Source organism: Onychostruthus taczanowskii, unplaced genomic scaffold, assembly GCF_017590055.1.
Source record: "Onychostruthus taczanowskii isolate IOZ18803 unplaced genomic scaffold, ASM1759005v1 scaffold31, whole genome shotgun sequence".
Taxonomy (NCBI): domain Eukaryota; kingdom Metazoa; phylum Chordata; class Aves; order Passeriformes; family Passeridae; genus Onychostruthus; species Onychostruthus taczanowskii.
Window position 1 is genome coordinate 206,478 of NW_024500461.1, and position 15,278 is coordinate 221,755.

Consider the following 15,278-nt stretch of genomic DNA (forward strand, 5'->3'; position numbering starts at 1 on the left):
TAATTGATGTTTTCAGACTGATCGCTTCCCTTCTTTTAATGTAGATATTTTGCTGGATGATGTCACTGATGGAGCACTCCACAAAGAAGGTCATAGTGTCAAAATTTTAGTCACCATAAACAAAGGCTATAGTCGAGCCAAGGTAAGTGCATTACCCAGAGTAGAATTATAGTCAAGCAAATGCTGGAATATAGTGTGTCAAATTTTTTTCAATATTTTAAACCAGGAACTGAAGGGGAATATCCCACAGATTGCAGCTCTCTTCTGTCATCCATGCTCAATACAGTTAGGCACACTCCATAGACTAATGCCATATGGCCTCTTTCTGCCTTTGTGGTGGCTTAGATACTACTAATTCTTAGTTTAATTAGTAGTAAGATGTCCTGGGACTTTCTGTCTCTGTTTTTAAGTCATTATAAATTAGATCTATGTATTGGTCTCCTTAGGGTGCAACTGTGAATTTGCTGCTGAAAAATAATATTGTCATGTTTTCACGTTCTGTGTTATAAAAAATACAGTGCAACCTTTATTTTTAGTTAACTCTTTAAAAACACAGATGCAATCAAAGAGCAGAACAACCTTCTGTATTCCCTTCTTTATAAAGATGTATCCAAGTAACACAATCTATACCTACTGGCACAGACTTTATTACCAAAGTTGTAAACTCATATTCTAAATAATATTCTTCATGAGGAAAACTATGAATCTTCATAGAAAACTAATTAGCACCATTTTTACTCCAGTTTCTAAAAATCTCTCTTTACAGGATCAAAAGCCACATGCATACCTGATAGGATCAATTGGTGTCAGTGGAAAAACAAAATGGGATATTTTAGATGGTGTAATCAGACGTCTCTTTAAGGTAAGACACTGAAAATTGGCTTAAGTATTATTACAATTTTCTTTTTCACTTTAGAAAACTTCTGTATTCTTTGAGCTGTCTTGCCAAGTTTTTGTTTTGTTTTGAGGTGTTTTTGATATATAGCTAACACCAATCACTATCAAGCTTTATTCTCAATGTCGCAGTTCTTTTTTTTTTTTTTTTTTATGAATGTAGCTTGTTTTCCAAATAGCTTTCATTCAATAAATATTTTTATTACTTATGTTTTCATATAATTTCAGGAGTATATTTTTCGAGTGGATCCAACTACTAGCCTGGGTTTAAGCTCTGACTGCATTGCTAGCTATTGTATAGGGGATGTAACTAGAGCCCATAGCCTAGAAGTGCCTGAACTGCTGCCTTGTGGATATCTGGTTGGAGAGAATAACGTCATCACTGTGAACCTGAAAGGTAAAACCCAAGGAATACTTCTGCAGATTCTGTAGAGTTCTACACTGCAGTTTCCTATCCTTTTATGATTATTTTTCTTACACCTGACCTTTCTGTATTGTTTCTAGTTTGAGGCCACATTTATCACATAAACTGTCTGTAAGACATTGCATAATATCTATTGCAGCCTTTTGAGGGAAATCTAAGAATATCTGTGCTCCCCTGCCTGACTGCCAAATCACAATAAAGTACAGATTTCTAAACAGTGGCAAAAATCCAACCCCAAAACAGAGATTATGATGAGAAATACTTATGCTTTATTCAGTTCCACAGGAAAAATTCTATACATTTCAAAAGCTCTAGGGATTTGCTATTGGAGGGGAGAGGGGACCTTCAGGAGGACTTTACATACACTGATGTGACAACTGGTAACCCTTGTGGCTGTCACTTTGACCTTTTTTTTTGATCATTGCCAGTAAAGTCTGCAACATATATCTTTGCCTCACTGAGCCTTCTCTTCACATTTACTTTGTTTGCATCTCTCCCACTCATCTCAGCTCACCACCGCTGTTTAATTTTTTGTGGAAGGATACCAGTATTTCTACAGTAAAGAAGTTTTTAGCAGGATTTGATTTAGAATATTTGATTTAAGTGCCATGCTTTGGGCATAGCACTGGTGCCACCAGATGCTGGGCCAAATAACTACCTTAGCAAGAATAAGACAAGCCATTTTTCTTTTCTTTTATCCCCAGGAGTAGAAGAAAACAGTTTGGACAGTTTTGTGTTTGACACATTAATTCCTAAGCCAATTACCCAACGGTACTTTAATTTACTGATGGAGCATCGCAGAATTATTCTGTCGGGACCCAGTGGCACAGGAAAGACCTATTTAGCTAACAGGCTGGCTGAATATGTTATAACTAAATCTGGCAGAAAAAAAACTGAGGATGCAATTGCAACTTTTAACATAGATCACAAGTCAAGCAAGGTAAGTTACAGATGAAAATAAAATCTATTGCCCAGTTTGTAGAACAGATTCCTTTAATATGTGTACTCTTATGCTGTTCATTTACCATTTCTTCCTACAAGAATTCAGTCTTCAATCCCAGTGATGTACAGGGACCAGATCTTTCTGTTCTAAACAAATCATTGAAGCACTGCCAAGGAAGTCTCGATTTTTTCCCTCTTCAGGAAACCAACTTCAAGTATAGATGCATAGTCCAACTCCTATGTAAATTAAATTTTTGAAGTGTCTGTAATTCTTTTGTCAGAAGGTTTGCTATGTAGAAGTACTAGTGTAACTTGCTTTTTTATGATGATAACATCAGCCTTTGTTAGCAAAGATTTCAAAGGAGTGATTTGAATTTACTGTCTTGGGCTCAGTTTCTTAATCAGCACTGGGGAGATACAACTGTCATGATTTCTGGTGTGCATTGGTCAGGAAGCTGACCGTACTGAAATTGCCTCACACATCATGTCACATTCCCAGTGATTTACATAGCTCATATTATCAGGTTTCTGGCAGAACTACTGTGCTAGCCACAGATAATACTATTCACCTGGCTGTACTGAATTGAGTGTACTTCTAACTTGGTTCCTGGGGGGAAAAAAATGAAAGGGTTTGCCCGGAGCTTTCTGATTTGCACAGAACATAATGAATGCTAACGTAAGAAGGGAGAACATACAGATCCCAAGGGGGCAAAAGGACCATTCTGGCAAAAAAAAACTGCTTTTCACTGTCTTTATACAGAGGATTTGTGATGCCATTTACTTTGGCAGAGAATGTGTTTGTGTTCTTTTGTTATACTGTACACATCTGTGAAGAAAATTGTCCCATAAAAGAGCAAACTTTTGGATTTCTAGTAAATTGCTTGGTCTGTGTGTTTTGGTGTTTCATTGTTGTTTTTGGGATTGGATTGGTTGGGATTTTTTCCCCCTTTTTCTTCTATCAAAATTCATATAGAATTTTTTGAGTTTGTGATAAAAAAACAAAACAACAACAAAAAAGCAACATTGTCAAATACCAAAGGTGTTTGAATAACATAGATGGTACTATTCCATGGAAGAAACTGATAATGTTCCCTGAGAGAGAATTGATCATAGGCAAAGAAAAATCTTTCTTGAAATAAAAAAGGTGCACCTTCCCATTAAAGAAGAAAAGATTCAGCTATCCTTGATCCAGAAAATAAAATGGCAATAGGAACTTTGTCCATAATACTGAGCATTTCCAACCCTGACAAAATTAGATACCTCTAGGGATACAGCTGTAGAACTTGACTAGCCCAAATTCTCAAGAGCAACTGTTGACAAAATTATGAAATGTTTGGATTGTAGAAAGCTGTCTTTTACTGCTGCACTAAACAGCAGCCAGACAGCTGACAGGAAAGAAGAATTTACACACCAAATTTTATTATGAGGTGTGATAAAGCATCTCCAAGAAGGCAGGCAGATTTTCAGTGAGAATGCTGAAAGGAGATACCTAAAGGAGTAGTTCAGTACACCAAAATTGTGTGATAGTGTGGTGGGGTTTTGATATATAAATGTGGCACTCAGAAGAACAAAGGTCCAAAAATTAATATGAGCATCTCAGCCCATTGGAAATGGCATATTTTATTGCAATGTATTTTCCTCTGGATATAAGATATTTTACCAGAAAATTTCTAAGGAATGTATCCCCCAAATCAGAATGCTTCAGTCATTTGCCTTGTGTTTAGCATCTTTGTTTTTTCCTAGCGTGAAGCTTTAATGTTGCCCTGTGCAAGCAGCATGTTTTCCTGCTTGTGCAGTTCCAGCTGAGTGATCCACAGGAGGAAAACTCTTTAGCAGTCATTTTATCTTTCTGAATTTTTTTTTCCAGTGAAATTACATCTATGATCTAATTAAATTAATCTTTTCTGGGCTTGGGACTTTTTTTTGTGATTTTGTTTTTCTTTATTAATTCTGCTGAAGGATCTGCGACAGTATCTAGCAAACTTAGCTGAGCAATGCAGTGCTGACAACAATGGTGCTGACCTCCCTGTCGTCATAATTCTTGATAATCTCCACCACATCAGTTCACTAAGTGACATCTTCAATGGTTTCCTCAACTGTAAATATAATAAATGGTAAGTAGTACCTTTTCTCTCTCCTTGCACACAGATTTTACAATTAAAACAGTAAAAGCTGCTTGTTATTTTGCAAAATAAAATGTCCCAGTGAAAACTTATGCTCCCATAGACCATCTGCAAGGCTGTTATGTGCTTCAATAATTTTAACCCCTTTCAGCCAGGAAGGTCTCCTTTGCCTCATTTACATGACTTCCATGCTTCTCAGTGAGATGGAAATGTACCACAAAATTTAAGAATATACTTAAACACTTGACTGAATTCTAGTGTTATCCATTGCACCCTGTCAGATCACACAAACTCATTAGTACCATAAGAACAGTTTACATATTGTAATAGGGGAATTTGTGATAAACCATGCCATACAGAAGCAGCTGTGAATCTAGCAGATTTTCCCTTCTCACAGTTTTCCTGCAGCAGTGAAGAACTATAAAGGTGGCTGAATGTCCTTTATTCTCAAGCAGGAGTAAAAATAATGTTTTCTAGAACTTTTACTGGCCTATAATGTTGGATATTTCTGCTGTAAAAGTGATATCATAGGGCCTTCCCTTCATAAAATCATTGCATGCAATGTCTTACTCATGAGATTCACTGGCTTTTGAAATTAAAAAACTAAGCGTACTGCCAAATCATGAGTTACATTAAGACAGGGTTGCTTTATTTATTTCTTCATTACAGATGGGCACTAGTAAACTACATATGTGCAAGAGGGAAATCATACAGGAATAAACATTTTAACAAGGGTACTTCAGAAATATTTTAAATCTATGACCATAGTACACCCAGAATCTTTTGAAATTGGCCTAGTGCAGATAGTAAGAAGGAATATACTAGGAATATTTGAATGAATTCTCCCTCAAAAAATCCTACTGCTTTTATATTTCCAGTCCCTATATTATTGGAACCATGAACCAAGGAGTTTCTTCTTCACCAAATCTGGAGATGCATCACAATTTCAGGTACATTCACTCTGTGTTTACTGTGGCCATGTTTGCACAGCTCCCTGCTGTGCCCAGTTCTTTGACAAATATTGGTCTTGTGTCTCATCACAGAAGAACATTTCAGTTTCAGTGTCTCTCCTCTGTTGATGGGTCTCTGAATCATGTTAGGGAATGGTAAAAGAAATAAGATACTGTCTAGCACCTCTAGCAAGTTGCTGAAGATTATTGCATTTCTGCATTTATTTTGTCTTCAGCAGTGTCTTGAATTCCTGCTGGAACCTGAAGTGGCTGTATTGAAACAGTGAGCAATAATGAGGTTTATTGGAGCAGTGCTATACTTGCTGACTAATGAGACTCTGTGACATTACTTTCATCTATATGTTGAAGAGGAAATAATGTATTTGCTATTTGTATTTGTAGTTGCTGCTTGACATTTATCTCTTCTACCCAGGTGGGTGCTGTGTGCTAATCATACAGAGCCTGTTAAAGGTTTCTTAGGAAGATATCTGAGAAGGAAACTGATTGAAACTGAAATAGAAAAGAGCATACGCAATAACGAGCTCATGAAAATCATTGACTGGATCCCCAAAACATGGCATCATCTCAACAGCTTCCTAGAAACACACAGCTCTTCAGATGTAACCATTGGTGAGTCCACTGTTGGAATGGTTTGAAATAAGGATGCAGGCTGAGCATTTTAGGGATTTGTTAAGAATATATTATTATTTTTTTTAAGTTTCCATGTCTCAATGGGAAGTACAACATAGGTGTGGGGAATTTGTCTAGTTGTCAGCAAGATTTCAAAGAAAATTGAAGGTTTAATGAGAGAGTATGTATATTTCCTGGTAGTTCTTTGTTGCTAAATAATTTCAAGTAAAATATCACTATTTTCAAACTAAATTAAAAAAAAAAAATCCCCGATAGTAACTTTCCTAAGCTTGATTATTTTCTCCTGCTTCCACACTGCAATATAATTACAGCAATAAAAACTCTTGAACATGAGGTCTTTAATGGAATAACTATGTTAGGAAAGATGTCAGCTTTTACATAGCTTTGCCATAAAACTTGTAAGTGTTCATTGGGGCCTAAAATTCCACTAAGTGACACCAGTTCATTTTTAATAACAGGAGACTGTTAATGTAGTCCTGTTTTAGTATTCTCTGAACTTGAGCTTGTTCCAGTACTGCTCTTTTAATTTTGAGAAGATTATTTTCATTGTGTTTCCCAGTTATACCTTTTCTAATGCACAACTTGACTTCTCAGGTCCCCGCCTCTTCCTCCCTTGCCCTATGGATGTTGATGGCTCCAGAGTGTGGTTCACAGACCTTTGGAACTATTCCCTGGTTCCATATCTTCTGGAAGCTGTGAGAGAAGGACTCCAGGTATGTCATTTGTTTCCTAGCAATTTTTTTTATTGCTGAAAGGCTTTCTCCAAGCTGTTTTTAAACAGTGCATCCTGGTTGCATTTGCAAGAGGAAAATCTTAGGATGAGTTATAGAAGGCAGATTCAAATTCCTTTTGGCCTTCTCTTACTCTGGTGTATAATTTGGCTTTGTCTGTCCAGCACAAGCATATCTTGTATTTTATGAAGAGGTTTTCTTCTGTCTGTGACTGGAGGAAGGTGGGTTTTTTCCATTGTTTAAAGAGTTCCCAGCATGGTTAAATACAGCTCAGATTATCACTCTGAGTCAAGGCAGTCTCAGCCTACCCCTGAATGGAACAGTTAATGAGCTTTACACTGGTGCCAGAAAATAGCTCCTACCACCTACATACCCATGTAGGCACACAGATTTGTGGGGAAAAGTTTGTGAACAAATTTGTTTTCATAGAATCATAGAAAGGCTTGGATTGGAAGGGACCTAAAAGATATCTAATTCCTGGCCTTGAACACTTCCAGGGATGGCGCATCCACAACTTTTCTGGGCAGCTTTTTCCAGTGCCTCACCACCCTTACTGTAAAGAATTTTGTCCTAACATCTAATCTAAAATCTCTCCTGTGTTAGTTTAAAACCATTCTCCGTTTGTCCTAACACTATCTGCCCACATTAAAATGTTGTTCCCCCTCATTTTTATAAGCCCCCTGGAAGGTTGCAATTAGGTCTTCACCAGGAGGAAAACTCTCCAAGTTATACCAGAGGAGGTTAGGATTTTGGGTAATTCCACATCTTTGGAGGAAACCTAAATATTTACATTAATCCATTCTCTCATTTTTTGTATTCCCCCCACCCCCCACCCCCCCTTCAGTCTTCAATTTGCTTTCTCCCTTTTCCTTTTTTTCTTGGTTTATGCAAGGCAATTGTATGTCCTCTAACAATATGCCTTGTGGAAAGACTTTTTTTTTCCACACATGACACCAAAAGATATTACTGTATAGTTCAGGGAAGATTGTTATGGGCTAGGCAAAGAACTGTGTAAGCAGCTGCAGTTTCTTTATCACCTGTATTGACACAGTGACATACTGATGCAATGGAGGTTTAGAATCTTCCCTGTTAAATATCTCATGCTTTCCTAAAACTGCTTATCTCTCTGGGAATTACAGTGTTTATGCCTTGTGCAGAATACTGCCAAACATTTGATGGAACAGCCACGGTGAGATTAACAGCACTTGTTTAGACCAGCTATAAAAATGCAGTGATATTCTTCATGCTCATATTTTCCCAAGCAGACAGGGTAACTGCTTAAAGGAACACTTCAGTTTTGCAGCAGAAGATGGCAGCATATAGAAGAAAATATGTTTGTTTCATGAGCTGTACCAATTTTTAGGTGCTTTGGATGACTTCCATAGAACAAAGTTATTAATAATAAACAGAAATTTTTATATCATATAATTAAGTGTTCCTGGAACCAAAGATGGATAAAAACTTCCCTTCTGGTCAGGTACTTTGCAAACTCACTTGTCAGACATAGGATTTACAAGCCTTGCTCTAGATTCCAGAAAATATTTAGTCGCTGTTAATCTCAGATGAAGGGAAGTGCTACAGCCTGGAGTTAGCCTGCTACCTCTGAGAAACATTTCTCTTGGCTTATTTAGGCAAATCCCTTTTGTAGCAGCCTAGCCTCAGTGCAGGGCAGAAAAAGTCTGAGTATCTCTATGCCTAATACAGAGAACTTGGCTGCCTAACCTGAAGCTGTGCATTCACCTGCCTGGAAGCAGGTGTTGCAGTCATAAGCACAACCCATTCTTCTGCCTTTGTCACTAAAGTCCTCCCCTGTTGTACTCTCTTGAGGAGTGCAGCCCACCTATATCCTCCATGAGGGCATGCCCTGCCAATAGCATAGTGTTCCTTGGATTGCATGACACTGAGGCAGGAGAAATTCCAAAAAGCCCTGGTGGATGGCTCCCCATCCCAGTGTATCATTGTGACAGCAAAAGGAAATCTTTTAAGCAGCTACCAAGGGGCTCTTATTTAACATGCTGCTTGTGAACAGCAATACAGAGAGGGGTAAATTTTAGTGAGGATGCTACTACATCTCTTAAAATTACGACATTCTCATTCTTCCTCTGTCCTCCCCTCAGATACCTAAACATTTTATGCTTCCCAGTGAGGAAAAATATATCCCTTATGAAGTTCTTATCTTAATGTTCTGAAAGTTATCACATTTAGGATGTGGACAGATGTCTGCTTCAGCATCTCATTTTTCTAGAAGTGAACAATCTGTACTTCTAATCACTTCAAACAAAATCCAATTAACTTAAATGCTTTTGATAGGTCTGTGTTAATTTCCCTGATATGCCTTAAGCAAAATACCTGGAGGTCTCATTTCACATTGTATCAAGCACTTGCTGTTGTCTACAAGTGTCACTAGTTATGGAGCATTTTCCAACTTGCAGCCACTCTGTGTAGTGAAGAATCATTAGTGGAGATGATCCAATCTCCTTAAGATCTTATTTTACCTGAGTACTGAGAACATTTGAAAGCAAATCTTTTTCTAAAATGGTTTTGATATTTGTGATGACATTTTTTTCTGCTGTTACAAGTGGTACTGAAAAGTCTGTGAAATACTTACCTGTGTTATATCCATAATGCAGATGTATGGTAAGAGGGCACCCTGGGAGGATCCCTCCAAGTGGGTAGCTGATACCTATCCATGGAGCTCTGCAACTCTACAGCATGAGTGGCCATCACTACTGCAGTTAAGGCCCGAAGATGTTGGTTATGAAGGTTATGCATCAGCAAAAGAAGGAACAACCTCTAAGCACGTTCCGCAGACTGATACAGAGGGGGATCCCTTGGTAAGATTCAAACTTTTGGGAAAAGGCTTTTCAGTATGCATTTCACTCTCACATATTAGACTGTACACTGTGCAGTAAAAAAAGTACTGTGCACCTGTTCCAGAATAGGCTTTTAAAATAAATTCTCCTATAATTTATGAAAATGTTGAAAATTAAAGGAAGTGGGAGGGCATGTATCACCAACACATTAATATGTCCTTACATTGTTTCTATTTCCCTTCTGCCCAGATGTATCTGGTATCTGGTACCATGTATCAGGTCTTCATCATTACATTGTTTGGGATCCACTCTTCAGCAGCTTATTAATCAGTTTTATCATGAAAATATCTTTCTTCATCAGGCAGTTTTTCATCTACATTATACAAATGAAAGACTGCAATATTCACATTATCTAACTTACCTATCATAGAGAATTTAGTGAAAATAAAAATTAGCCATCCTCCCATTTGTCATAATATTTTCACATAACTGATGACTGTGTGGTCCTAATGTAGAAGGAATGCAAAAGTGGTGGCATTAAATGATAAGAAGTTGATTTCCCTCAATGCCACCTATTGTTTTATTTAAATATGATCCCAGACATTCAGGTTTACAACTGCCTCCTCTGATAATGGACTGTTAAAATGCATATGTTGAACTGCTATTCTTGTGTAATGGACTGCCTTTATCATAATTCAAAATACCATTTCAGAGAACTGTATTTCTAGAATAGGCAGCCCATGGAAAAGGGAATTTCTCAGACAAAATTTCACTTAACTCTTAACTGTGTTAAGAAAATGGTTCCTCAGCCTCAGTGTTTCATGTTCAAAAACAGCCTCCTGAAGAAGTGTAGAAAATCATCTTATTTGAACTTCTCTTCCATTCCATAAGCTTCCTGGTGATATTTTGGCCCTATGATTTGAGCTTCCAGTGAGTGTGTTGGACAGGCTTCCAGCACAGCATAATCTCCTTTATGGTGAACACTCATGATGTGGGCAGCCTGAGTTCAGTTTCCATTCATCCCTGTTCCCTGAACACTGTGGTCAGCATCTGTACCTGAATAAATATCAGAAGCTTGAAAGTTGTGACTGGAGGGTTTCTCCCACCTCCAGTGGAGCTCATGGGTGGACAGACCCTGCACTTGTCAAAACTGGACACGTCTCATGTAAGGTGTATTGAACACCCACTGCAGGTATCCTGTGTTCACGAGCATGGATACATGTTAAATTCTATTTAATAAAATTTCTATTTTCAGCAAAACTAAACAAAAGTGTTGAACACCGTTCAGTGCCTAGAGAAATTTCACCATGCAAGTTGAAAGCATAGAGATGTAAGGAACAAACTGGAAATAGGGGCTTAAAACACAAACTGCTAGGAATACATCTTTGGCTTTGGTTTTTCTTTGCCTGCTTTTTGTAACTACAGTGTAATTGTTCCTTGAAAAACACTGAAGTACTGTCTACACTGGTTGCAGTCCCTAGCATGCTGGCAGAAGTGGATGCTTTAGAAATAAAATCCTGACCATTATATACTCAGGCATCAAGCATCCAAGTAATTTTCTGGATCTTAATGTTGCTATTTGATTATTTTCAGATGGTTTTCAGGTACCAGTAATCCCTAAATTATGGTGGGATCTACTCTCCTGGGTAGGAGGATCTTGCTGTTTCACTCCTGAGGGCAGCACCTCAACAGCAGATGGGACTCATTTATGAAGCAGCTGGCATCAGTCCACCCCTCTCTCATTCTCTCCCCATCTTTCTCTAGTAGAGGGGGTATGTTACTGTGATTGTTTTCAGTTGCTTTTCCAGTGTAATGCATCTACACCATCCAAAAATTATCTGGAAGCTTGACTGTCTCCAAATATGGGCCCAGATGTCCAGCTGAGATATGGCTTCCTTCCTCTGCCAGTGTTGCAGCTGCAATTAAAGAGCCTTATCAGGCAGCTCCACTGTATCCCTCTTTGGACCTTTAAACTTCTGTTTAAAAACCAGAAGGCAATGAAAAGAGTGCCAGTAGGAGCGGCTAACACCCTGCCCTTTCTGAAATCCTTTTGTACGGTCCCTCCTCTAGGTACCAGCGCAACTCATACAGCAGGGGAGCTTAATTAAATTTTAACACAGTCACTGCAGTTTTAAATGAGACGAGATTATGTAAACATTGCTTTCTTCTTTCAGATGAATATGCTAATGAGGCTTCAAGAGGCAGCCAACTATTCGAGCGCACAGAGCTGTGACAGTGATAGCACCAGCCACCATGACGACATTTTGGATTCATCCCTTGAATCAACTCTCTGAAAGGGACAAATCTTGCTGTAGGATGATGGTAAAATCTGTTTCCACTAGACCACTGCCAGTATTAAAGCAGCACACCGAGGTCTCTCAGTAAGAACGGTGTGTTGTAGGGAGGCAGGAGACCTAACTCTGCTAAGTCAGGAAGAAAAATTGAAATGGAAAGCTTGAATTAGTTTAATTTCAAGGCATTTCAATACCTATGGAGCCGAGTGAGACTCCATTTGTCAACTGGAAAGTGCCCTAGACCAAGGGCATCTGAGCAGATTGCACACGTGTTAGCCAAACTGGAATATTTTTTTTTCCCTTATCCTCTTTCTCTCTCTCTGTCTCTCTGTGTTTCTCTGTAAGAGTTTACAGAGAAACTTCTTTGGATTTTTTTTTTCCTTTCGTTTATCCTGAGGTGCTGCATGAACAATGCAGTCTTCTAATTATCTTCTAACCTCTGTTGTGCCACATGGTGCTGGTCACAGGACGGCAGTGGTGTTTATGTTATACACTACTGTCCATTCCAAAACGAGTAAAAGATGGTAGTAACTCAGAAAGCACAAACAGTATTGTGCAATCACCAGAAAACATGACTGTGATATGCTGGATAAGTGCCAATTTAATTCTAACTGCCATGGTCACGGTGATGCGCTCCATAAAGTTTTTAGTACACAAGTCACAGATTTTATAAAGTTATTTTTACCACAAGGGTCTTTTTTAACCGCCTGCCCACTCCTTAACAGCAGTTTTCTACCAATTACTAACCAACACTGATTAAAGGCTTTTTAGGGCTTCATTTGTTTGAGCCTTTTCAGTGAAAGAAGGAACATTTCTTATGGTGCTGTCTCACTGCCTTAAAACAGATTTCTAGAACAGTTTTACAGTTGGTTTTAATTCCTAAACCATTGGTAATTTACACTGTTTTTTTTCTTCATTTACTAACGAGAAAACATCAGTTAACATAGTAGCCTCACATCTGTATATCATGATTTTTTAAAGTAATGGATACGAGAAAGAACAGTTGCTATATAATATTTTTATCTTGTGAATAGATTTCTCTGCCTACCCTCAGAAGTACACAAGGAACCCAAACCCACTTTCACTGCCACTTAATTGCTGACTAAATCGGCTCAAATCCATTTGGTCCCATGGAATGGAATTTTTGGGAGGATAGATGTTTTGAATACTTATCCAGTGGAGCTGGATGCACTTGATGCAGCATGAGCACAAATATATGGGTTTGTTTTTCTTTTCCTTTTTCTAGTTTCAGCATGTTGTTTTGATTGCTATAGTTGTACATGAAGAATTCAGCATAAAAGAACACTGAAGCAGTGATGTCCACTGTGGAAGAGGAAGAGTTTATACTGTAAAAGTGGGTTGGTTTTGCACAGTCTACTGGGTGGGTATTGTAAATATAGAGAAAAAAAAAAAAAAAAAAACAAAAAAGAAAAAAAAGCCTTGCACAAATCAAATCAAAAGCAAACAAACAAAAATATTGTATTTTATTCTGTTGGTGTTAAGAGATGTTTCACTTGCTGAGATTTCCTGTATGTTGCAAACAAATACAGAATGCAAAACCTAAAAGCTGTTATTACCTGGTGTGTTTGTCCTGTACTTACAGTTGTTACGACTATGCAGGAGCTATCAATGCCACAGTTAGCACGTTTCAATATCTGTATGAAACCAATACATTTTGGGGGGAGAAGTCTGAAAATGTTTGAAGTTCATATGTCATGGCAGGCTACAACCAGACTGCATCCGGACTGCTCAGAGTAACTGGAAACACTCTTTTATCACAGAGCCATGAGGTTAAAATAGGTGCACGTGAACAAGAAGGTACCTAAGGGCTCTGGCATTGTGTAGTCATGTACTGTACACCTCCGTGGATGTTACCTTCGGGATGTGTATCTGGTGCTATTCACTCCTCGTGGCCACCCCGTGGCCACCTGCTGTAACTTAAAGAAATCAATGCAGTTTCCAAATGGCACTGAGCTGCATCTCTGAATCTAGAGGTTCCTACACGGTGCTATTGCCCTAATAAAACTCTGAATTTATGCACGTAGGATTCAGTCTGACCAACATCGTGCCCCCCCAAACCTGGATCCATTTCTGATGCAAAATGTCAGTTCATACACCTTGACTGACTCAAAGAACTAAAGCAAAGCTGCTCTTTCTTGTACCTGTGCTCTGAGCAAACCTGCAAATCTTTTCCTGCCATATTTAGCTCACAAACACACAATATTACATATACAAAACTTCCTGCAATACATCTCAGTGAGTCCACCTAGTTTACAACTCAGAAATTGTTTGTGAAACATTTGTCTGTACACATTTTATATTTTGTACATTTTTGATGTAACATATCTTGTAAATAGACAGAAACAGTGAAATAAATCATCTGAAAATTTTTGTAGTCTTTGTAAAACCCTAATAATAAGTATTTGGTGTCATCGGACTTAACTGGATGATGTATTTTCTATTGGTTTATTGTTCCTCTAGCTTGTAAACCAGCTTGCGTATATTTTTTTTGCAGGTGTGCACACTGTATCTGTCTAAATTATTACTTTGCCATTAAAGTGGAATTATTTATTGAAAACACAGTCTGATGTTTTTGCAGTCAGGACTACTTAACAGATATTATTTCAAATATATGAATACGAAAACAAAATGACATACTGAAGGATGTGATTTTTCTGTATTCAGCACAACTAATCTCTGTAGAAACAAAATTAACTACTGTTTCCAGTTCCAGTGATTCAGCAGGATTTTTGAATGGCTGTTTCCTTGGTGGGAACATGTTATGCCATTCAGAAACAACTTCACAATCTCCCCATTCTCAGGATTATTTTAAAGTACAGACCTATTTATTTTAGTGACAAAAAATCTGTCCAAAACCAATGAAGTATAAACTCAAAGAACTTAGAACTACTTCCTCAGCAGGTATACATCAATATTATTTGAGAGAATTCAAACAAAGAAAGTATAACTTTCTTAGTCACCTAATCATAGGCTTTGAGGTTGGAAGAGATCATTATGCTCCTGCAAGTTGCAGCAGCTCAGATGTAAGTCTCAGCAGCCGGTCTGTAATTTCTCCTGGAAGTGCAATATCCCAGGAAAGACCTTTAGACATATTGGTACAGAGTAGAAGATTCATCACCTCATTAAAATGTAGGTAATTATTCACTGGGTGGTTTGGGTTTTTTAAGGGCTTCATTTGCAGTTAAATCTTACATATCACTTTTTCAAGAGAATAATATCCCATACGGTCCTTTGTTATGCCCTTTCTTCTTACACGAAAAAGCCAGTCACAATCAAAAACATCTTTTACAAAAGTCTTCTTTGCTTGTCTTTTTGATAAGACAGGCAGATTTCTCATTCCTAGCTTTTCACAATAAGCCATGCCTTTCAGGCCTCAACATGTTTATTGCAGGACTTTATGACTATGTGTTTTATCAGATAGTCCATTCTGAAATG

The 15,278-nt window shown here is 38.0% G+C and overlaps 1 protein-coding gene across 1 annotated transcript in view; it reads left to right on the forward strand.

Moving 5' to 3' along the window:
• Positions 1-14,392, forward strand: part of NAV3 (neuron navigator 3) — a 182,246-nt gene extending 167,854 nt beyond the window's left edge. Inside the window, exons 27-36 of the mRNA XM_041409852.1 lie at positions 45-142; positions 767-862; positions 1,123-1,291; positions 2,023-2,258; positions 4,220-4,374; positions 5,262-5,333; positions 5,767-5,963; positions 6,579-6,697; positions 9,346-9,549; positions 11,703-14,392. Of these exons, the coding sequence (XP_041265786.1) occupies positions 45-142; positions 767-862; positions 1,123-1,291; positions 2,023-2,258; positions 4,220-4,374; positions 5,262-5,333; positions 5,767-5,963; positions 6,579-6,697; positions 9,346-9,549; positions 11,703-11,822 (1,466 nt within the window). The 3' untranslated portion in view covers positions 11,823-14,392. The remainder of the gene's footprint in view (positions 1-44; positions 143-766; positions 863-1,122; positions 1,292-2,022; positions 2,259-4,219; positions 4,375-5,261; positions 5,334-5,766; positions 5,964-6,578; positions 6,698-9,345; positions 9,550-11,702) is intronic.
• The last annotated feature ends 886 nt before the right edge of the window (positions 14,393-15,278 follow it).